We start from the raw sequence: 26,006 nt of genomic DNA, 5'->3' as shown, positions 1-26,006 counted from the left end.
CAAACAGCATGAAAAAGCAATTTTAACACATGGATACAGGAAGGGGAACATCATGCTCTGGGGACTGTTGGGGACTGTTGTGGAGTGGGGGGAGGGGGGAGGGATAGCATTGGGAGATATACCTAATGCTAGATGACGAGTTAGTGGGTGCAGCACACCAGCATGGCACATGTATACATATGTAACTAACCTGCACATTGCACACATGTACTCTAAAACCTAAAGTATAATAATAATAAATAAATAATTAAAAATAAAAAAAAGAAAAAGCAATTTTAAAAGTAGTCCCATTTACAATAGCCAAAAATAAAATTAAGTACCTAGAAATTAACTTCATCAAAGAAGTGAAAGATCTCTACAATGAAAATTATGAAACATTAATGAAAGAAATTGAAGAGGGCGCCAAAAAAATGGGATGATATTTCATGTTCTCGGTTTGGAAGAGTCACTATTGTAAAAATATCCATATTACCCAAAGCAATCTACAGATTCAATCTAATCCCTATCAAAATACCAATGACATTCTTCACAGAAATTGAAAAATCAATCCTAAAATTTATATGGAACCACAAAAGATCCACTATCTTAGGCAAAAGTTCAAAACTAGAGGAATAACATTACCTGACTTTATACTACCTAGCTATAATAATCAAAACAGCACGGTACTGGCAGAAAAACAGACACACAGACAAATGCAACGAAATAGACAAACCAGAAACAAATCCACACACCTACTGTGAACTCATTTTCAACAAAAAAAAGCCAAGAAAACACAATGGGGAAAAGACTCACTTCAATAAATGGCACAGGAAAACTGGATATCCGTATGCAGAAGAATGAAACTACACCACTATCTCTCACCATATACAAAAATAAAATAAAAATTAATTAAAGACTTAAATCCAAGACCTCAAACTATGAAACTTCTACAAGGAAATATTGGGGAAACTCTCCAGGACATTGGTCCAGGCAAAAATTTCTTGAATAATACTCATAAGCACAGGCAACCAAAGCAAAACTGGACAAATGATATCACATCAAATTTAAAAAGCTTCTGTGCAGCAAAGTAAACAACCCACAAAGTGAAGAGACAATACCCGAATGGGATAAAATATTTGCAAACTACCCATCTGACAAGGGTGTATCTGTACCACATTTTCTTTATCCAGTAATCTGTCGATGGAACCTTAGGTTGCTTCCTAATTTGGCTATCATGAACAGTGCTGCAACAAACATGGAAGTGCAGATATCTCTTTGATACACTGATTTCCTTTCTTTTCGGTATATGCCCAGCAGTGGGATTGCTGGATCATATGCTAGCTTTATTTGTATTTTTTTGAGGAAACTTCAAACTTCAAATGGGTTAATAACCAGAATATGTAAGGACCTCAAACAACTCTAAAATCTAATAATCCGATTTAAAATTGAGCAAAAGAATAGACATTTCTCAGAAGAAAACATACAAATGGCAAACACATGAAAATGTGCTCAACATCATTGATCATCAGAGAAATGCAAATCAAAACGACATGAGATATCATCTCCCCTCAGTTAAAATGGCTTTTGTCCAAAAGATAGGCAAAAACAAATGCTGGTGAGGATACGGAGAAAAGGGAAGGAACCCTTGTATACTGTTGGTTGATGCGAATGTAAATTAGTAGAACCACTATGGAGAAAAGTTTGAAGTTTCCTCAAAAAAAAAAAAAAGACAGCATAAGATCCAGCAATCCCACTGTTGGGCATATACCCAAAAGAAAGGAAATCAGTATACCAAAGAGATATCTGCACTCACATGTTTGTTGCAGCACTGTTCACAATAGCCAAATTAGAAAGCAACGTAAGGTTCTATCAACAGATTACTGGATAAAGAAAATGTGGTACAGATACATAATGGAGTACTATTTATCCATAAAAAAATGAGATCCTGTCACTAGCAACAATATGAATGGAACTGGAGGTCATTATGTTAAATGAAATAAGCCAAGCACAAAAAGACAAACATCACATGTTCTCACTTATATCTACAAATGAAAATGATTGAACTCATGGAGACAGAGAGTAGAAGGATGGTTACTATAGGCTGTGAAAGGTAGTAGGTGGATGAGGGGCAGGATGAGGGGACGGTTAATGGGTACAAAAGCATAATTAGAAAGAATGAATAAGACTTAGTATTAGCTAGCACAACAGGGTGACTACAGTCAATAGTAATTTAATTATACACTTAAAAATAACCAAAAGAGTATCATTGAATTGTTTCTAACACAAAAAATAAATGCTTGATGGGATGGGTACCCCATATTCCATGATGTGATTATTACCCATTGCATGCCAGTATCAAAACATCTCATGTACCCCATAAAGATATATACCTACTATGTGCCCCCAAAAATTAAAAATTAAAAAATAAAATGAAATAGAGCTGGTTTCAACTTAGCATAAGCAGTAAGATCACAAGCATATTAAAAAAATACATTAACAAAAGCAATGTATACAACAAAAAAGATATCAAAATATTAAGAACACTTTAAATATTTGAATTTAAGATATTTTTGCTTCTACATTTTCCAATTTTCTTTAACAATGCTATCTTAATTTTTAATTTTCAAACAAGTAAATGTTTTGAAAGCTTATCTACCTAATTCAGGAAGCAATATTAGATTATGATTACTTTCCAAAAGAAATTCTTAATTCAAAGGGAAAAACTTTAACTTCACTGAGCCTCTGTATCAGCTGTGGAATTCCTAATTCTGGATTTTAAATGAGAGTGAAATATTTTTATCATGTGCATGCTATTTTCGTGAGACCTCTCTTACTAGTTACCAAATGCAATTATTAACTGATATGATACTCCCTACTATTTTATAATTAATGACAATTTAACTTAATATCAGAACTATAAAAACAAAATATAGACTTCTTTTCTTGAAAAATACACGTATATAATTGAAAGCAAAGCCAACTTGCAAAAATGTAATTTGCAGAGTACATCAGTTTTTATCTTTTAATATTTGAAGAAAATGAGTAGATAAATATTCAGCAAAATTTTCAAATTTGTAAAATACTTCTTCTTTTCATGTACTTAGTCTTTTAGTAACCCATCCCTTTGGAATAGAGATATTCTTATTATTTTATTTTATGTTAAATGCATTTTGTAATATTTTAATAATTTATATTTTGTCTTAATTATTTAAAATTGACCACACAATAATGTGCTAAATTGGCCTGATTTTAATTCTATTCTTTTTTTTTAGCAAGTTGCTTGCCAGAGATTATATCTGTGCTGTTTGTCAACATTCAAATCTCATAGATTCAATTTAAGTGACACACAAAGGAATCCTCTTAAAATTTTAATTTCTAATATTTCCATTCATGAAAAATAAATAGCATATTCTATTTTTTTATCTTTTAGACACTTAAGTGTAAATCTTTGGCCTACCCACACCAATTGATTATTTTATATTACATACCAGTAGCTTGAACGTAACATGGTCGGATAAGTGGTACTGTTTTTGGATTCGAAGGAGAACTGGACAAACATTTAGTGTAGAGCTTTGAAGACTCAAAGAAATTAATCTGAACTTGAATGATAAATTCAACTACTGTCACCTGATAGAAAAAAAATACATTATACTTGTTAATTTTTGCTTTGCGAAATATGGGATACTATTTATTTAGCCAAACAGCAGTTTTTAAAAAGCAGTTTTAAAAAATAAAATTATCTTGTGACATTGAACTACATTTTTTAAAAAAAGATGGTTCATTTTTAATGAGTTCAAAAATAATTCAAAAAAAAATAAATTTTTAAAATAATTCTTATTCATTCAAAATGAACCAGATTTTAAATATAAAATCCAAAGCGGTAAATATTTAGGAAGAAATCATAGGAAAAAAAATCCTTGTAATCCTTGGGTAAGCAAAGATTCTTAAATACAAAAGCAACCATCTATTAAACCATCTATTAAAAAGCAATTAAATTGTACAGTATCAATTGTTTAATCTGTTATTTTAAAAGACATTATTAAGAAAATAAAAGTATAAGTCAAAAACCCATTTCTCACAAAAAATATATCTTGTATCCAAAGTACATAAAGAACACTCAAAGTTCAATTTAAGAAAATGAACTAATGAAAAAAGTTGGTGAAATATTTGAAAAGACACTTCAGAAAAGAAGCTATACAAATTACACATTAGTACATGGAAAGATGTTTCATATTAAGGAAATGCAAATTGAAACCATATGAGATATCACTTCACACCTATCACAATTGCTTAAACAAAAATACCATGTGAACACGTAAAACACATACATTGCTGATAAGAATGCAAAATTTTATAGTTACTTGGAAAAACAAGTTTCTTCATTATTAGAAAGTTAACTATATATTTCACATAAAGCTCAGGACTCCCAAATTTAGGTGTTTACCCAAGAGAAGTGAAACTTATTCATACAACTTATTCATTATTGCCAAAAACTGAAAATAATCCAAATGCTCTCCAAATGGTGAATGAATAACAAACTTACTTTTCAACAATAAAAGAATGAACTACTGTTGCATACAATAATGTGGATGAATTTCAAATTTATTATGCTAAGTGAGAGAAGTCAGACTGAAAACCTCATGATTATCTTATGAATACCTTATGATTTCACTTATATGACATTCTATAACAGGCAAAATTATGGGGTCAAATTCAGATTAGTGTTTGCCATGGACTGGAGGTGGAGGAGGGGATGAATACTAGGTCTTAATTCATTCTTTTTAACTATGTTTTTGTACCCATTAACCATTGATACCTCCCCCTCATTCACCTAGTACCCTTCACAACCTACAGTAATACACAGAAGAAAATGTACAGAAGGTGATGCAACTGTTCTCTATATTGATTTTGGTATTTTTGGCCCAATTGTATACATTTGTTAATTGTTCATATATCAGAAAGAGACTTTTAGTTTATGCACATTTTTTAAAAAGTTAAAGCGAATTTGTTGGCTCTGATTTTTATACATCTGGATTCAAAACCCAAAATGGACTGACAATATCGGCACCCAGGCAGGTGAATTATGAAACAATTAACACTCAGAGCTACAAAATATATTTGCAATTATATAGTGCTAGCCCCTCATTTTGAAAAAAATAATATGTGGTCCAGTCTAGATGAAAACACAGAGTCTGCATCAAAGAGAAAAGAAAGAGTCCATCTTCATGTTTGGGGGTTGTATCAAAACTAAAAAGGTTGGCTTCAACCAAATGGTAAACAGGCAGCTCCAAATGTCCATGGCCCCACAGAAACATCAAAAACATGTAAAAACTGTCAGGAACCGTGTTGTCAGAACTGGAAAAAAGTCAAAAGTTTACAGCAATCAAGTCAACACTGAATCAAAAAAAAAAAAAGACAACTTAAAAATAGTAGGAAAGCTTTGTGGCACTTTTACTTGCCCTTGTGCCACTCCCTCTGACTCAGCAGTTGTCTTGAGGCTAGCAGCCTTCATTCCCCAGTGCAAGACCCTGGTACCTGTTTTATTTTTTTAACTTAATTTAATTTTTTATTTTAAGTTCCAGGATACATGCGCGGAATGTGCAGATTTGTTACATAGGTATACTTGTGCCATGGTGGTTTGCTGCACCTAACAACCCATCATCTAGGTTTTAAACCCCGCATGCATTAGGTATTTGTCCTAATGTTCTCCCTCCCCATGCCCTCCAACCACCAACAGGCCCCACTGTGTGTTGTCCCCCTCCCTGTGTCCATGTGTTCTCATTGTTCAACTGCCACTAATGAGTGAGAACTTGTGGTGCTTGTTTTCTGTTCCTGTGTTAGTTTGCTGAGGATGACGGCTTCCAGCTTCATCCATGTCCCTGCAAAGGGCATGCTCTCATCCTTTTTTATGGCTGCATAGTATTCCATGGTGTATATGTGTCACGTTTTCTTTATCCAGTCTATCATTCATGGGCATTTGGGTTGTTCTGAGTCTTTGCTATTGTAAATAGTGCTGCAATAAACACACGTGTGCATGTGTCTTTATAGTAGAAAGATTTATAATCCTTTGGGTATATGCCCAGTAATGGAATTGCTGGGTCAAATGGTATTTCTGGTTCTAGATCCTTGAGAAATTGTCACACTGTCTTCCACAATGGTTGAACTAATTTACACTCCCACCAACAGTGTTAAAGCATTCCTATTTCTCCACAGCCTCACCAGCATCTATTGTTTACTGACTTTTTAATAATTGCCATTCTGACTGGCATCAGATAGTATCTCATTGTAATTTTGATTTGCATTTCTCTACTGACCAGTGATGGTGAGGTTTTTTCAATGCTTGCTGGCCACATAGATGTCTTAAGTGTCTGTTCATATCTTTTGATGGATTAAAAACTTAAATGTAAAACCGAAAACCATAAAAACCCTAGAAGAAAACCTAGGCAATACCATTCGGAACACAGGCATGGGCAAAGACTTCATGACTAAAACACCAAAAGCAATTGCAACAAAAGCCAAAATTGATAAATGGAATCTAATTAAATTAGAGAGCTTCTGCACAGCAAATAAACTAGCATCAGAGTGAACAGGCAACCTACAATATGGGAGAAAATTTTTGCAATCTACCGATCTGACAAAGGTCTAATACCCACAATCTACAAGGAACTTCAACAAAGGTACCTGGTTTTTGATGAAACAGAACAGACTTCATTCAGAAATTATTGTGTTTATCTCTTCTAACCTTCCTGGGGGTACATGAAGGACTGATGCAAGGTGCTTGCCATGTTTTGCCTATCTTTGAACTCACTCAAGGCAGAAAAGCAGTGAAATTGTTCAAAAATATTGTAAGATAAACAAAAAACCCAAAGCCACCTGACAGAATATTATGGTTGAGACATGCAAACACTACCTAAAGGCTGGAAATAAAAGTAGGGGAGCTTTTGGAGAAATTAAGGCATTTAAAAGTGCCCTGGAGAATTTAGAAAGCATCAAGGACACTCAGAGTAGGACATGTGCTCAGAAAATACCTGAGAAGATGCTAAACTTTCATCTTTGTCTGACTCTAGGCTAAGTGCAAGCGGTAAATAAAAACTAAGAAATTGTTGTAAACAACCTCGCTAACTGCTGAAGAAGTGCCTCAGGACACTGTATCCAAAAAGACTATGATAGGTGTTTTTGTTTATGTGTCTGATTATTTTAGTTCCTGGCATTCAAGGAAATATATCTCAAAACACTACTCAACACCAGCTAAAGGAACAGACACTTCAGTGACCATGCATAGCAAAGAATGTATTCTTCGCAATAATAGTTTTGAAAAGTCAATAAACAAATGGATGACTACAGCCTTCAATAAGCAAGAAGAGTAAACCCAGAGAAAGGAGAATAATCTGATGTACAGTTACCATATTATAATATTCAAACGTCCAGTATTCAATAACCAACAAAACAAAACAAAGATTATGAAGAAACCTCAGCCACAGGACTCATTAGAAAAAGACTTTAAAGCCACTGTCTTAAATACGTTCATAGAACTAAAGGAAATCATAGAAAAGAACAAAAGAATATCATGAAAATAATATATGCACAAAATGAGAATATCAACAGAGAAATCATAACAATCAATAAAACAAAAAGTTGGTTGTTTAAAAATATTTTAAAAATGACAAAACACTTTGGGAGGCCAAGATGGGTGGATCATGAGGTCAGGAGATCGACACCATCCTGGTTAACACAGTGAAACCCCATCTCTACTAAAAATATTAAAAAATTAGCCAGGCGTGGTGGTGGGCGCCTGTAGTCCCAGCTGCTAGGGAGGCTGAGGCGGCAGAATGTCGTGAACCTGGGAGGCGGAGCTTGCAGTGAGCCGAGATCATGCCACTGCACTCCAGCCTGGGCAACAGAGCCAGACTCTGTCTCAAAAAAAAAAAAAAAAAAAGGCAAAACTTTAAACTAGTCTGACTGTAAACAAATGAGAGGAGACATGAATAACTAAAATAAAAGATGAGATTATAGACATTACTATCAACCATATAAAAAAGGGTTAATTCAAAGAGAATATCATTATTATCGCTCTAGATCCAAATCTCAATTTTGAAAATAAAATTATAAATTACATAATTTATTAGAAATTTAAATTGATAAAAATAAAATTGATCTATACTAAAGCTGAAAACGCTACAGAAGTAATATCACTGCTAAAATATTTACATATATATGAGAAAATTCTTATTGCATTTCAAGTTACATTACAGATAATTTAAAACAAAAATTCATTTTTTCTAATGACATGTTTTTAAACTTTGTGTTGATTTTTTTTACCAAAACCTTACATTATTTATGTTTAAAAAATATTAAGATGGTCAACCCTGTTACTCCATGGTACCTTGGTAAACTTCTAGAGGTGGGAGGTAGAAAACAGGCAAGAACGTGAATATTTTAAATGTGAAAAGGGAAGAATAATAGTACTTCTCACATGCCAAAACCTCCAAGATCATGACAACAAGCATTGATGGGTTCAGAGGTACATATATCTAGTGCTGTGCTATACTCATAAACTCAGTGCTGACAATCTAAACAGTTTTAAATAAAATGAGGAGCTGAATATTATAAAGTGCATATGTTCAGCTCTAGTCATTCATATTGCCCTAATAGGCAAAACACTTGGGTTTCTATTTTTATTTAACTTTAACTGGCCATACCACTGCCAATTCCATTTTCTGTCATAGAATCTTATGTACAGTCCATTCTTATAACCAAATTATAGAAGCCTAAAATACTGCTCATAGGTTATTTTCCTGGAGGTTTCAACTCTTTTGTCAAAACAGCAAGCAACTCATTCCCATGATAATCTATTTCTGCAGTGGCACTAGCATGCAGACATCAAGGAATAAATTACATAAAGATGTAGTATTTCATGTTCAAATACAACCTGTTTTGATATTTCATAGATAAGAAAAAACAACAACAACTTTGCTTGATCTTATTTCCCTGGAATCTTAGCATTTAATCATCAGCAGCTGGTTATATTTTGTGTCTCATTTTTATTTTTCCACTTCTGGTTCATCTGCTTTTTTTCTTAATTTGATTATTAATATCATACATATTATAATATTACTATTATTTTAGGCTATTATTTTATTTTTAAGGCTTTTTTATATATTAATAATATGGACTCATATTTTAAAGTCAAATACTGCCAAAGAGTATGTTTCCCAAACTGTCATCTTCATCTGATTGCTGGATGGACATTAGTCTTTAACAGAAGCTGAGGGGACTGGAAATGTGAAGAAAAGGAAAATTATAATGATAGGACTCGTCTTTTCTTTCAATGTGTCACTTAGTTTCTTCCACATCAATAGAAATGTGAAGAAAAAGGAAGTGCGAGGCCAGGGTTCCGGATAAACCTCCATGTGGATACTGAAATCACTCAGAAAATGAGATGAGTAGGGTACCGGATATACTATGAGTCTGGCTGGCAGTGACGAGGAAGGAGCACGTCTGGAGATGACTATTCACAAGAGACCACTCACCAGAGATTTCACAGAGGGGAACTGGCAAACCCACACAATACAAAGTTCAAAGAAGCAGGCTTTTTAAAATTATTTATTTTATTTATTTATTTTATTATTATTATTTTTTTTTGAGACAGAGTCTCACTCTGTCGCTCAGGCTGGAGTGCAGTGGTGTGATCTCGGCTCACTGCAGCCTCCTTCTCCTGGGTTCAAGCGATTCTCCTGCCTCAGCCTCCCTAGTAGCTGAGATTACAGGTGAGCGTCACCATGCCCGGCTATTTTTTGTATTTTTAGTAGAGACAGGGTTTCACCACGTTGGCCAGGCTAGTCTGGAACTTCTGACCTCAGGTAATCTGCCCACCTCGACCTCCCAAAGTGCTAGGATTACAGGCATGAGCCACCACACCCAGCCAGAAGCAGGAATTTTTAACAGATAAGGACCCTCTAGAAAAATCACCCCAGGGAACAAAGCCTCCAGAAAGGATCACTTCTAGACCCACAGCAAGATTCATAGGAAATGCTATTTTAAAAAACAGTGCTATTGAGATAGCCAGGTTCCCAAAGAGAAGAAATCATGAAGAAAAAGGAAGCCCAGAAAAATACAGAAGACTTATAGAAGTGTAGGGACACTAGAGGGCAGAGAAAAAGGGAAGGGAAGCTAAGTGTGAGGGGAATCAGAGCTGACAGGGAAGAGAAGCTATTCACAGGATGCTCCAATTTTGGAGAATGACTGAAATAAAGAGGAATCTGAGTCATGATTAATTCAGTCAACAGTTACTGGGGCTTGAGTCTTCACTGTCTGTCTTCGAGCCTAGTGCTGGGTCCCAAAGTTAGGGATGATAGGAGTGGAAAGCCGAAGTTATGGGATAGGTTTAACACAGGACCAGACTGAGGGCTCTATTTTAAAATGTCTGATGCTGTCTTTGTTGATGATTGTTGGTGACTGTCAATGATAATGACTGTTGGTAATTATCGAGATAACGCAATGTACTCATCTCAGCCCTTAACTGTCTCTTTTAAGTATGAAGCCTTTCTCCCTCCTGAAACATACAATTTTTCTAAAACTGTGTGGTGAATTCACAAGGCTAAGGGTTAATCCCCTCTGATTATCAAGTAGGTATAGGTGAAAAGTCATACTGGACTTGTCTTCTCTTAACTGACATCTTCACACACAATTTGCATAAAATATGTTTTTATCCAAAGTAGGTCTATAATTACACAGAATGCCAAATTAGGAGGTTCCATGATTCCTTTGCCCATGAAGTCTTCTCCTTTCAACAAAACTGCAAGAATACAAGACTTATCTTTTACACAGAAGCTAAGTGGCACATTGAAAGAAAAGACGAGCCCTATCATTATAAAATCACTGAGGTATTCAATGAGGAAGGAAAACTTTGAACGTTTTGTGATGTGTGCTATTTTAAGTGATTTCCCAGATGTTGTCATCCAAAGACAGGAACACCTCAAATTGAAAAGGATATTCTAATGAAGTCAGATTTCAGTACCCAGTCCACTGTTGGTAGACAGACATGTTTATGAATTGAAAAGGAGCAGGTGTCACTCAAATGTCCTTTCCTTTAATCCTTGAGGAATTATTCTTAGCTTCCTGTAAGAATGATTGTAAATCTAGAATAACCATTATGAAAGGTTTACCCAAGGTTCTGCATATCCTTAAATTGCAGATCAAGGCTAGTGGGAAAAATAAAAAGCATGAACAATTCTCCCTCACATTCAAAAACCGCAGGGAAAATACAGAGCAACAAAGATGAAAGTTGCAAAGAGCTGCACAGTAACTAAGGCACTGAAGATGAACCAGCCTGTGCTTCAGGGCAGAACCTGGGTCATAGCAGCAGGAAAAATAAGAGTAATAATAGGGAAAGATCTATACTAGTGCTGTCCAGTGAAACTTTGTCATGAAGAAAATGCTCTGCATTGTACAATAGCCACGTGTGAATCTACAGAATGTGAAATGTAGGTATTGTGATAAAGAAACAACATTTCTGTTGAGCTTAATTTTAATAAATTTAAGCCTTAATTCAAATAGCCACATGTAGGTAGTGACTACCATATAGGAAGTACAATTCTATATATGGGCCAAGAAGACACGTTAGTAGCCCACAAGAAAAGGAGGAGCTTGAGTGACTTACAGAAAATAAACAAATCCATTTGAAAATGCCAAATACAACTGCAATTGACTACTAGCACTTCAGGTTGTGCTCAAACCTGGTGAAGTGTAGGAAAGGAAGGTTTACAACTAACAATAAATCAATCATGTATTGTTGATTTCACATTTTCCTGCTACATAGGTCAACCAAGAGAGCATCAATTTGCTATTTACATTTTGACACATGCACAAAGATAGACAACTTACACCTAGCAATAAATATAGTGGAGGACATTTGAAATGACTGGAAACCAGATAATCAATCTGCCTTACTGGCACAGATTTATAGAACAAATTCTCAAAGGGTATGCTGTCTCTGCAGGAGTTTATATGTTCTTCTCATTGTTGAAGTGAATTACACTCCAATACACTAAGTAAATCTTCTTTTAAAATACCCAGTTAACGTAGAATGATTCAGAATCTAAGCAAAGTGTGGCACTCCACAGAAATTTAAATATATATAATTAATTTTAATTTTATAATCAATTTCTAGAATCCTAAACATTAAGAAATACTTAGAACTTTTTAAATTGCTGACAGTGTTAGTGAACTATTGTCTAAATATATTATATATAATACATTCTCCAAAAAAGTCATGTATGATACTTAAATTGCATTATAGATTTTTCTAATTTTCAATGATCCTTAAGTAAAATGTTTTATATACATTTCAATTATATGAAAATATAAAATCACAATATAGACTTATTAGAAAAATACATAAACTTGGCCTTAACATAATTTTAAAAACCTATAAATTACTGCAGAACATTTAGGTTTTTTCCTTGTTGAAAGTGTGTGCATGTGTGTGTGTGTGTGTATGTCTCCATACTTCTATGTACATGTGAGATATAAACATTATATAGGTGAATGGCATACCTTAATTTATCAGAATATTAACTTGTGAGAAAATAATTACTTAGTTTCTTTTTATTTAGAGGGTTTTTAAAAATCAGAATAATAAGAATACATGTTTGAAAAAATAATCTTACAAAGTTTATTTTTAAAATAATGAGCATTCCCCTCATCTCACCATTGCACACATGTGCACACACACAAACATACACATACACATCCAGATGTAATCATTAGTTGTTTTATACTTACTGAAACATAGTTAAATAACCTACATAGAGTGTCATGAAACAAGCTGCAATAAATTTAAAGTGATTTAAACGAATTAAAGTGTGTTCTCTAACTATAAGGGAATTATATTAGAAATCAATAACAGAAACAAACTAGGTAAATGCACAAATATGTGGAAATTAAACGAGACACACCAAATAACTAATAGGTGAAAAATAAATTATGTGAGAAACTGCAAAATATTTTGAAGAGTAAAAATGAAAATAAAACATATCAAAACTTTTGCGGTAAATGTAAAACAGTATTTAGAGGAAAGTATGTAGCCGTAAAACTTATATTTAAAAAGTGAAATATCTCAAATCAACACCCTAACATTTCACACTTAAGAATAGAAGATCAAATCAAACAGAAAAAAGTGAATAATAAAGTGGAAATGAATGAAATAAAGAATCAAAAATAATACAGCAAATCAGAAATACCAAAAGTTGGATCTTGAAAATATCATCAAAACAGACAAAACTTTAGATATGCTGACCAAGATAAAAAGAGAAATGGCTCAATTTTATAAAATCAGGAACGAAAGAAGGTACTAAATTATTATCTACCTTACAGAAATAAAAAAGAATAACACCATTAACACATGTATGTCAATAAATTAGGTAACTTAGATGAAATTTCTCAAGAAGAAACAGAACATTTTATAAATACAGACCTATAACAGCAAACAGATTACATTAATAATTTTTTTACACTTCTAACAGCTGTATTGAGATATATTTTACCAAAAGGGTACAATTCAATGGTTTTTAGTAAATTTACAGAATTGTGCAATCATCACCATAATTAAGTTTTAGAATGTTTCCATCAACCCCAAGAGCTTCTTCATGCCAATTTGCCTAACTCCAGGTAACCACTGATCTACTCTACAGATTGTCTCTTTTGGAAATTTCACATAAATGGAATCATACAAAATGTATTCTCTTATATCTAGTTGCATTCAGTTAAAATAACATTTTTGTGGTTTATTCATCTAGCAGGACATATCAGCAATTTGTTCCTTTATACTGCCAAATAATATTCTAGTGTATGGATATACCACATTGTGTTCATCCATTTATCAGGTGATGGACATTTGGGTTGTTTCTACTTTTAAGCTATTGTGAATAATGCTGCTATAAGCATTCACATAAAAGTCTTTGTATGGACATGAATACACATTTCCCTTCTTTTGGGAAGAAATATACCTCCCTGGTTGGCTATATTCTTAGATATTTTATTCTTTTGTAGCAATTGTGAATTAAATTGCATTCCAGATTTGGCTCTTGGCTTGGTTGTTGGTGTATAAAAATTCTAGTGGTTTTTGGTTTGGTGCAGTGGCTCACGCCTGTAATCCCAGCATTTTGGGAGGCCGTGGTGGGCGGATTACCTGAGGTCAGGAATTCAAGACCAGCCTGGCTAATACGGCAAAACCCCATCTCTACTAAAAAAATATACAAAAATTAGCCAGGCGTGGTGGCACATGCCTGTACTCCCAGCTACTCGGGAAGCTGAGGCAGGAGAATCACTTGAATTGGGGAGGTGGAGGTTGCAGTGAGCTGAGATCACACCACTGCACTCCAACCTGGGTAACAGAGTGAGACTCCATCTAAAAAAAAAAAAAGAAATGCTAGTGATTTGTACACTGATTTTGTATCCTCCAGCTTTGCTAAAGTTGTTTATCAGCTTAAGGAGCTTTTGGGCTGAGACTATGGGATTTTCTATATATAGAATCATGTCGTCTGAAAACAGGGATAATTTGACTTCCTATTTAGATGCTCTTTATTTTTTTCTCTTGCCTGATTGCTCTGGCCAGGACTTACAATACTAAGTTGAATAGGAGTAGTGAGAGAGAGCATCCTTGTCTTTGCTGGTTGTCAAGGGGCACAATTCCAGCTTTTGCCCATTCAGTATGATGTTGGCTGTGGGTTTGTCATAGATGGCTCTTATTATTTTGAGGTATGTTCCTTCAACACCTAGTTTAAAATTAATATTTAAAAAAATGCTGAGGACTAGATGACTTCAGTGATGAAATATAACACCAATTTAAATAATTAATTCAGTCCTTCACAAATTCTGCCAAAATAGAAGTGGAGACACCACTCTATAATTCATTCTAAGAAGCCAATATTAGCCTGATATTCAAAACAAAGGTATCAGAAGAAAAAAAACAATAAGGCTAACAAACTACAGACCAATGTTCCTTACAAGTATAGATACAAAAGCCTTCATTGAAGTACTACGGAATTGGATTCAGCAATATATAAAAAGAATTATATCTTATGATCTAGTGAGATTTATTCCACAATGCAAGGTTGATTTAACATTAAAAAATCAATATAATATACTATATTAATAGAATAAAGGACAAAAACGTGACCATCAAAGTGGATAATAAAATTAACAAAATCCAGGTCTTTCAAAATCAAAATACTCAATAAACTATAAAAGGAAACTTCCTCAACCTAATAAAGGAAATTTTTTTAAAAAGATAACCGTTGCTAACCATATATTTAAAGGTGTAAGATACATGCTTTCAGGAACAAGACAGATGTTTTTCTATTCAACATTATCTTATCTCAACTGAAGTACTGAACTTCAAAATAGCAAAATTAATCTTTATTATTTTCTAATATTCAAACTCATCCTCAAACATTGTTTTTCCACCTGAAAGCCAAATAACAGCTTACATTGTTCCTGAAATAAAATTTAATCTCAGTAAAAATAACATTACCAAAAATTAGATTATTAAAGATAGCATTTAGTAGCATTCAATACAATTTTATTGTGTTATTAGTTATTTTCTCTTAATTCTAATCTATACCTATTGAGTAGAATCAATTTAGCTATGTTGGTGTATTAAAAAAAAGTTTTGACATAAGAATCTTACACTCTGATTGCCATATAGAAGTTTGATTCTTGCTTGGAAGGATACACTAATATGCAGTTTTTTGTTGGTTGGTTGGTTGGTTGGTTGGTTGGTTGGTTGGTTTTTTGAGATGAACTCTCGCTCTTGTTGCTCAGGCTGGAGTGCAATGGCGCGATCTTGGCTCATTGCAACCTCTGCCTCCCAGGTTCAAGCAATTCTCCTGCCTCAGCCTCCTGAGTAGCTGGGATTACAGGCGCCTGCCACCACACTAATTTTTGTACTTTTAGTAGAGACGGGGTTTTGCCATGTTGACCAGGCTTGTCTCAAACTCCTGACCTCAGGTGATCCGCCGGCCTTGCCCTCCCAAAGTGCTGGGATTACAGGGCTATATGCACTTTCATATCATGCGTAGAGAGAAGCTCTCTCCTTGGGCACTTCTGTTAGAGAATCTATGAAGCAAAAGCCTGCTAGAGTTGGCTCCTGAAACTTGACCAGTGGTCTCCCTTCCTTCTGGGCACATTTCAGAATAGGTTTTTTGTCTGTTTGTTTGCTCTTGTTTTTAAATCACTAAACATCAAGGGGTACAATATAAAAGGAGCCAATATCATAGCAACTCCTCTTAAATCTTCACAATATGTCTGACAATTTCAGGTAGTGGTTCACAGAGCATACACCACTCAGATATAAGTACAAAGCACCAACTGCCTGGAATATAACTTTCTTCTCCTTCAAAATGTGTAATATCTTGAATTTTCTAGATAGTATAACAAAGACCACACAATCATAGGTCCCCTGTACATGCCCTCCGCTCCTCTTGAGGCACTCTGCAGCATGAGCCAAACCCTCCAGCAATTGTTTTACTGAATTAAGGTATACCCAGGCATGCTTACAAGTCAGAAAGAAAAACCCTCTACAGATAGATCTTGGGTGATCTTTAATAGGTTATTGGTTTGGAATACCCATAATTGCAGTAATACGAGGAATAGAAAACTGAACTTACTTCTTTGGGAGAAAATGTTATGCTACATTCCAGAGATGTATTTTCCTCTAATTCCAAAGAATATATATAAGGAACTGCAGGGTCTTTAAATTCTTCTGTAAGAGGTGAAAAAGTACATATATTCATAACAATCAAAAATCAATTTCTAAAATATTTGTGCAGGACTATGTGAAGATGCTCAGTAAAGAATTGTTCTAAATACCAAGATTCTAATTAGCAAAATTGATATCTATACATGGAACAAATATACATTCAATTGGCAAAACAGTGACAGTAAACTCATTAAAAAATAACTCCAAAGTTCAAGAAGCATGTTATAGTCATACTCAGATGAATATAAATAGGAATAAAGGGCAAGGTCAAGTAATTAACTACTAAATCTTAGGTCCCGGAACAGCTAGGAGACTCCCTTTCCAGTGAAAATTGATCAGGGAAGAGTCAGATCTCCTTTGATGCCTCAAAGAGTCCGTAAATAATACAAACGCATATTCATTACCTCATTGATATACTTACTTTTCACTTTTTGAGGATATGTAAGATGTCTTACTTATTTTTATGGACTCAAACGCTACTATCTTGCCTGTAATTGGGATTCAACAAATATTCAATGAATAACAAATGACTAAACCAATGATTAGGAAACTTTCTGTAAGAATCCAGATAGTAAATATTTTAAGCTTTGTGAGACATATGGTTCCTATCACAGCTATTCAACTCTGCCAGTATAGCATAAAAGCAGCCACAAGCATTATACAAACAAATGGGTCTGTGCGTGTTCTAATAAAACCTTATTTATAAAAACAGGTGATGGCTCATATTTGGCTCATAGGTCTTATTTTGACAACCTATGGAGTAAACAGATAAAATGCACTTATAAAAATGCGTATTTTGTTTAAATCTAATTTAACATCAAGATATCTAATACATGAGTAAACATAGAGAGATAGCTCCCCAAAGACATTTATCTAAAATTATTGAGCAATTAAAACAAGCGATTCATAATTTTATGTTCATTTAAGGCATATACTTATATATAACATACTTAACTTACCATATTTAACACACTAATAAGAGCGGTTACATTTCAGGTATTACCAAAGTGTTTTGATATTAATAATGATGTAGTTCTACAAATAAAACCATGATGAGTTACAGAGTGTAAGAAAAACATGCAGTGGTCATTAAAAACATTTAAGAAGAACTTCCCTTGATTGAATTAGTTTTAGAAATTATACCACAGGGCAATTTAAAACTGTTTTCCTTTTACAATAATACCATTATATACAAAATATATACCTGATTTGTCTTTAAGATCCATTGAAAAATCCGGAAAGTCTTTTAGATTAAACTCCACTCTGGCACGTGTTATACCTTTGTTTTTTATTACAAATGGAATAATCTGGGTACCACCAATATAGGCGCCACTGAAATTAAATACTTCCTAAAATTTAAAAAATAAAAATAATTAGAAAATAGAATAATAGTTTATGAAAATGTAAACTAAAACTTGCAATGTTATGTTTATCAAGGAAATTAACTGCAAAGCAGAACCCTATAAAAATTAGTCACATTTTCCTTCCTCTCCCCCACCTCCTCTATGCCTCCTACATGTAATAAGTTAATAAATTCTATTAATTCTTCCCTTTTCTTCACCTCTTGTCCATATCGTAACTGTATGAAATTAGTAAATCATCACTTTTCATTTAGTTTCTAGATTTTTGCCTTTCTCAAACTCTCCCCTTCATAATGAAGCCATATTTAAACTAATTAAGAATTTGATCATACCACTTCTTGTTTTAAAATTTGATGGTTTCTCACGATCTACAGGACCATGTCCAGGCTCATTAGCAGGGCTCATAAACCTCACCATGGCCTTCTGCTGCCTCATGTTCCAGCTTCAACTAGCTCCACTCTATTAAGTGATAACTTAATATTTCAGGAAGCTGTATGACTTGGTATTTCCAACCAACACCTGATGCTTCACCCTTCTGTGTCTTCACCCTTTTGGTGCCCCTTCTATCAGGAAAGCCTTTCTGTAACTTGCAATTGCCTAATAAAATATTGCACATCCTTCAAACCCCAGTTGGATAAACCGCAATTAATCATGCTGTGCTCAGGACCAATTCTGTTTCTTATATTTACTTATATTATGATATCACATAATTTATTTATGTATTTATTTACTTATCTGTCTCTTCTACTAGACCTTAGCGTGATTCATTTTTGTATCCCTAGCACCTATCCGACATCTACCTTAAATAAACAAGGAATGTTTATTAAGTGTATCTGAGCTGTAGCTCACACACAAGGCATGTGCTTATATCACAAAACTCTTTAGAATTCCTCCTTGTAGTAGAGTTACTAAAATACCATAGAGTTTCTTAGTGAAAGAATTACATACAACATTTAAAGAAGATCGAGACAACAGCATCCTAATATTGAGGAGAATTCCGTATGAAGGTAGACTGGCTACTATTTGTTTCATTTAAAATGCCAACGCAGTTGTATATGTAAAATTTGTAAAATCCAAAATGGAAAATGAAAGTTTGATGTTTTGTATATGTAAAAATAATCACTCTTCTTATCCCATTCAAATGAGCATATATGCAAATGAGCATTGTATATGTGCTCATTTGAGTAAAATGTCCTAATTGTTATTAAGACACACAGTCAATGCCTTAGCCATTACTGTATAGTTAATAAATGTATAGCTAAAAATATCTAGTGATGTGTGAATATTATTTTTTAAAGTCAGCTATGCCTAAAATGCTATAAAATAAGGGAATATTGATAAAATTAAAATATTAAAGTCCTATAAATTATTCAGTTGTACCATAACATGCAAAGCATGCCCAAAATGACTTTAGGATGAGAAAAGAAAGTGATAAAAGACTCAATATTATCTAATATTTTTCAAGGAAGGATGCCATAGTAATGCAAAAAACACTCTAGATACTACAGAGTTTAACCTCCAGGAATCACCACAGCCTTGGACAAGCTAACTTAGTATTTGTCAGTTTACCTGGACTTATGCCTTCACCACTGAATAAAGAAAGGTTATAAAAGTATAAGTTAAAGCCATACACTGGAATTTTGGTGATGCCATTTAAATGCAGACTAGCAGTGAGCCCCCTACCTGAGGCAGCAAGCTGACCTCTTTATCATCAATTTCTGCTCAATTTAGCTCCACACCAGTATGGTGGTAGATGTTAACAGTACTAGTGGGAGAAAAAACAAAAGTACAAGTAGCCCCAAAATAATATGACAACTGCTCTGATAGTGATGTTCCCAGGGATAAATGTCACAATGAGGGGGCCCTACTTTGAAGAATCAAAGAAAGTTTTTTTGAATAGGTAAGTCCAGATCTAAACACTAAAGCGCTGGCCAGAACAACAACAAAAAAGTGGTGTATGTGTTTGTGTGTGTGTGTGCACTCTATCAATTATAGAACAAAATTTTCTCAGGGTACATACAATAATGCAAAATTAAATGTGATTCTAGCTCAGAAAATGCAAATCAATACCACAGTGAGGTATCATTTTATACTCAATAGATCGGGAAAATTTAAATCTGACAATATAACTTACAGAATAACAGAATTTGAAGCAATGGAAATTAGAGAGGACATTTTAGGAATAGTCTTGTGAAGTTAAACACACTCATAACTCTATGTCTCAACAACTCCATTCCTAGAGAACCTCTTGTATGTGTACCTCAGAAGATGAGCATATAAATGTTCACAGCTACAGTTTTTGTGTTTTTAAAAAAAACAGAAACACCTATTGGGATGAACAACTGAATGATCATGTAAATTATAGTATGTCTACACAAATAACTATTATGCAGTATGACAATGATTAACATACCATCACACACAATTTAGGTGAACGTTGAAAACACAATATTTAAGTAAAAGTAACTCACCAAAGGCTACAAATAGTACATCTTTGTTATAAAGCTCAAAAACAAACAAACTAAATAATCAACAATGAAAGCATTCATATTCATATTTATGTGGTGTCATTTTAGGCAAGTGGTTATCTCTTATAAGGGACAGGACCATAATGAAGATGATTTTAATGGTACTGGTAGTGTTCTGATCCTTACATTCAGTGGTAAATTCTTAAACCTTCATTCAATATTCTGTTTCATCACATTTATATGACATATATTAATGTTTATTAATTTTTAACTTTATATATAGTAATTTTTAAAAATTATACATTGGAAAATATTTTTAACATAAATGGGCTAACTAGAAACACATAACAAATAAAAATCACCACACTCAGAGTTTCATCACACAAATAAGTAACATACTCACAGGATTGATTTCTACATCAGCAATTTCAGCAGATCCACCAATCCTAAGGTCTATAACATTCGCATGACGAATACAAACCTTATTTAGGAGAAATAAAAACTTTGTAGAAACCACATTAAAATATAATCATAAGTTGCTGAAGTATTACCTGGCATTTATATAATTTTTTTTCATTTAAATAATAGTAACATATTATAAATGTACAAGATTTCTTCTGGTAATTGTCTTCACATTTCTTGTTTTGCAGAATTGATACTCCTAAGAAAAGTGAGTGTTTGACCCCTTAGAACCACCATAAATGTGATTAGCTGATGGTTTGTGAATTTGAATGCAGAGCTCTACCTATTTGACTAAACTTTATTGCCACTCCTTGCAGTACAATTTTTATTTATCTAATTTCAAAGCATTATTCAAAATTTTTAAAAAACAAACAACAGGAGAATGGTCGCAGTATATATCTTCCCCTAGAAAGATACGAATATGCACAACAACCATAACAGTAATGAGACTAGCTAAAAATTGCTGTGTATATGGGTCAAGTACAGTGAAATCCTGTTTAGTGCTCAGTATTCTATTAGATAATGACTGTTAATACTCCTAATTTTAAACTGAGGGAACTGACTCTTGCAGAGGCCAAGTATTTTGTCTTTTTCATGAGATCACAAACTTGAAAGCAGCAGCAGCTAAACTAAGGGCTGCCTGAACATTTTATTGCTTCCAAGAAAATTAAGATAGCAAGTTAAGAATTTAGTTGTATAATTCCTACAAAATAAGAACCATAGAGTATCTGAGCATATAGTTGCTCAAGCAAAGTCTCAGAAATGTAAAACTATAATTCCTTGGAAACCCTGTCTGTATAAGCACAGGAAAGAGTCAAGGTCTAGATTTAAATTTAAATGTATCTTATATCTAAGAAAGCAAAGAGAGTGTATTTCACTCTTCCACAATCACTGATACTGTTTATATGCAAAGAAACCACAAAACACCATTTTTCAGAATTACTGGGAAAATCAATATTCCAGCTAGATAGCCTTATTAAAGTTGCTATATTCATAATGCTATATGATTGCCATATTTTATTCAGAGTATATAATACATAAAAAACATATTTGACTAAAATCAAAAGAAGCAAAACTTAATGCTTCAGAGAAAATTACAAATTGATGTGTTCTTCATTAATAAACCCCATACACAAGTCTCAACTCCCTATGGCTGCCTTTTACTCACCTCCCAATCATTCCTTATTCATCCAAAACTCCTGGCTGTCATAGCTTATTCACCACCCTAGACCATATTGGTCTCTTGACATTTTCATCTCTAGAGACTTAAACTACACCCTGGACAACATCACTCCTCATAAATGCACAACCTCTGAAACCATAAATTCATTCATCTGTCTCATTTTTACAACTCCCTCTCTCCCTTGCTTTCTCACTCATTTTCAGAGAACAGTTCCTGGATGTCACATATCGAAGAGACTTTCAAGCCTGTGATGTGTATGTAATATTCTCCCAATCAACCCCAATTCACCTTTCTCCTCTATATTTTCCTTTATTCAATTTCTTTCAACTTTTATCATTCCAGCTTCTCATATATTTGGTTCACTTACACACATCTGGACCCATAGAGTGACAGTAGAAACATTCTCTTTCATCTCTATGATGAATCATTAGCCTTCAGACCAGTATATATATGTGGCTGCCTCTTTACTAGACATCTCTACATGAAGATCAAAAAGATGCCTCCAATTCAAGCAAACGTTTTCCTCTAATAGGTGTTACTCACACTCTGATCTCTTTCTCTCTAAATGTTGCCACCATCTGCCTCACTCTTGACATACCCATTTTATTTACACGGGACCCCTTTTCAATCACCAATCCCCATGTATTTATCAGTTTCTCACCAGTTTCTCTTGCCTGGACCTCTTCACCAGACTAATAACTCTGCATTCCATCTTTCTGGTCCCAGCTTACTGCTCTACCACCAAAGTGATCTCTAAAAAATGCAAATCTCATTGTGAAATCCCCATAGTTAAAACTCCTACCTCTTAAAATGAAGCCTGGATTCCTTAATGTTGATAAGGCCCTGTATGATCTAAAACTTACACGGGTCATATAAGTACATTTTTTCCCACTATCATCCATTTGGTAGTATAATCTAGTCATGTTAATCTTTAAGTTTCTTATGTCTGCATTGCAGCTCTCTCTCTCTCACAAGCCTTAACACGTGCTAGCCTTGAATAACCTTTCCTCCTCTCCCCCTACACTCCACTACCATCCTTTTAATCTGGCTTATTCTTAACTTATTCTTAACTTCAGGTGTCTTTTAGATATACCTTCCCCTAGGGAGCTGTCTCTGATAATTTAAGACTGGGTTGCATATCTCTCCTGTGTACTTCTTAGCCTGCAACATTTCTTCATCACAATACTTACGATAGCATATTTTAATTATTTATTGAGTTGTTTATATTACCCACCAGATTGTAGGCTCTTTGACATCAAAGACCCTGGTTATCTTGTTCATCACTGCATCCTTAACATTTACAAGAGATTGGTGCATAATGTGAATGTTGAATGAATGAATAAATGAGTCTCATTATACTATAATATTAATAAAGGTAAGATTAGAAAAAAAAACAGCATAATCCTCTAAAATATAGTGAGAATTAAGTTTAGTAAAACCTGTATTTTTGGTGGCCATTTTTTTTATTTTTCTCAGATATTGTGTTTAAAAGTATTCTACCCAAGTCTCAGATAATATATCACAATATATAATTTATAAACATTTTCAACACATTTATTTATGAAAATAAGATATCATTCTTAAGTGATTTGTTCAAGGGTTGGGGAAATCAGTTTTTATTATATTAAGTTACCTATTATTTACTCATGTATTGTTATGGTCCATTCAGGGATAACATGTAAGATATACTTGAAGTTATTCATTTTGATCTGATAACAGTGTATATATTATTTTTGATGTGAGTAAATACAAACAGTTGATCATAAGATTGACCAAGAACGCGCTAGTCTTTGAGTTTTACAATTAAATTTTACACATACTTGTCTTACATATTTTATTTATCACTTAGAGAAGTGCCTAATATCAGGGTAATATTTTTCTTTTTGTTTTTTTTTTGAGATGGAGTCTTACTCTGTTGCCCAGGCTGGAGTGCAGTGATGTGATCTCGGCTCACTGCAAGCCCCGCCTCCCGGGTTCACGCCATTCTCCTGCCTTAGCCTCCCGAGTAGCTGGGACTACAGGTGCCCGCCACCACACCTGGCTAATTTTTTGTATTTTTAGTAGAGACGAGGTTTCACCATGTTAGCCAAGATGGTCTCGATCTCCTGACTTCGTGATCCGCCTGCCTCAGCCTCCCAAAGTGCTGGGATTACAGATGTGAGCCACCACGCCTGGCCCAGGGTAATATTTTTCATTTACATAATTCCCAGAACATAAAGCAGTAAAACATTTTATGTGTGCTCTAAAATATAGATGTTAAAATCATATAGAAATTACACATAATTCATATTATTAAGACTACTTAGAATTAGCATTGCAAAATTGATTATTTTTTTCCTACTCTACCTAACTAATGCTTTGAAAAAAGCAACCCTCTTCTCTGTGGCTATCTAGGTTCGTCAAAACTCAGAAATGACAAATATCATTGCAATTTCGTAAGAAAGTGCCTCATATTGATGGAAGGTATCCATTTCAACTTAGTAGAAATTTCCATTACCAACTTCATCAAAAATATTTTCTGCAAATCCTCTCCAAGTTCTGCTATCCAATTTTTCATTAGATGATAAAGCTAAGTGCTTTTTTTTAAATCTCCAAAAACTCTACTTCTTTAAAGCTAACTTAATTTCTAGAAAAATAATATACTTTTTGAAAATTTCTCTTTAATGTCATAACTTTAAATCCCATTCCCAATACAAGAAAGAATTAAAACAAGTTTTCTAATAATAAACATGTGTACTCCATTTTGTAGCCTTATACCTACCATTATAGATAACTTAAACAACCAACAAACCCACATAGACATATGTAAGGTGCAAAAACTCATACGTATGGACATACCTTTGCTCTTGTATCAAACTTTTCTGCCACAGTGGGTTTACAGGAAATATTGAGAACAGTTATTCCCCCAAATGGGACTATTCCTTGCGATGGAATAATATTAATGATAGGCAAAAGACTCTGACTACAAACCTGTAATTGAAAATTTGCAGAAACGATACATTATTCTTTAAAATTATAGTTTCAAAGCTTTCATAGGAAAGCCTCCATGCCACTACCTAGAGAGAAGATCTCCAGGCACAGGACATAAAATGATTTTGTAATAGTGTTTGAAAATACCAAAGGTACAAATAGTTTGGACTAAAACAAGAAACTGCAACCCTATCCAAGAAAACAGAACCTTCGGTAGTGACAACTTCCAATTCAAATAGGATGCTGAAGTTTATTATCTGGAGTGCTTTCAAGACAGCAAAATTTATAAAGATGATATTTCTGTTCGAGAAGATGACAACATTCTAGATACTACTTTTGAGAGTTTGTCTTTCCCTGATCCTAAAAACTCAAAATAATGTTAGTGACGAGGTAGGATGATGAAGTAATCTCTTGTTTATTTCCTTGACAGAAAGCCTAATGTCTAAGATATCATTTTGATCTTCAGAAAAGTTCTAAGTAACTTATCAATTATTTATTCTATGGATTTTCATAGGCCAATTTAAACCTATTTACCATGCGTTAAGCTAGAATAATTTAAAGGAAAAATGGCCAAGAGGTTTTTGGGACTAAAGGAACAAATAGACTATGTAGGTAAGAATTAATTCTAAAGCAGCAGAGTAGAAAAGATCATCCTCATTTTTCAGTTTTGCTAAAGACTTAATTTGGGCAGAAAAAAACACATTAATGTAAAGCTTGAATGAAAAATTTCAAATGCTAACCTCTATTACTATTACTGGGAGGGGAAGCCAGTCTTACTACATTTTTCAATTTAAAAAAAAATCACCACTTTGCTCCTCTTTCCA

At 33.8% G+C, this 26,006-nt stretch overlaps 1 protein-coding gene across 1 annotated transcript in view; it reads right to left on the bottom strand.

Moving 5' to 3' along the window:
- CFAP47 (cilia and flagella associated protein 47) overlaps positions 1 to 26,006 on the bottom strand; it is a 458,984-nt gene that overhangs the window by 355,811 nt on the left and 77,167 nt on the right. Inside the window, exons 18-22 of the mRNA XM_054473062.2 lie at positions 25,051 to 25,182; positions 20,971 to 21,048; positions 17,943 to 18,087; positions 16,647 to 16,741; positions 3,468 to 3,606 (exon numbers count right to left, since the gene is read on the bottom strand). Coding sequence (XP_054329037.1) covers positions 3,468 to 3,606; positions 16,647 to 16,741; positions 17,943 to 18,087; positions 20,971 to 21,048; positions 25,051 to 25,182 — 589 coding nt within the window. The remainder of the gene's footprint in view (positions 1 to 3,467; positions 3,607 to 16,646; positions 16,742 to 17,942; positions 18,088 to 20,970; positions 21,049 to 25,050; positions 25,183 to 26,006) is intronic.

Source organism: Pongo pygmaeus, chromosome X, assembly GCF_028885625.2.
Source record: "Pongo pygmaeus isolate AG05252 chromosome X, NHGRI_mPonPyg2-v2.0_pri, whole genome shotgun sequence".
NCBI lineage: Eukaryota > Metazoa > Chordata > Mammalia > Primates > Hominidae > Pongo > Pongo pygmaeus.
Note: the sequence above shows the minus strand (reverse complement) of the source record. Positions and strands in the feature narration are given on the sequence as shown.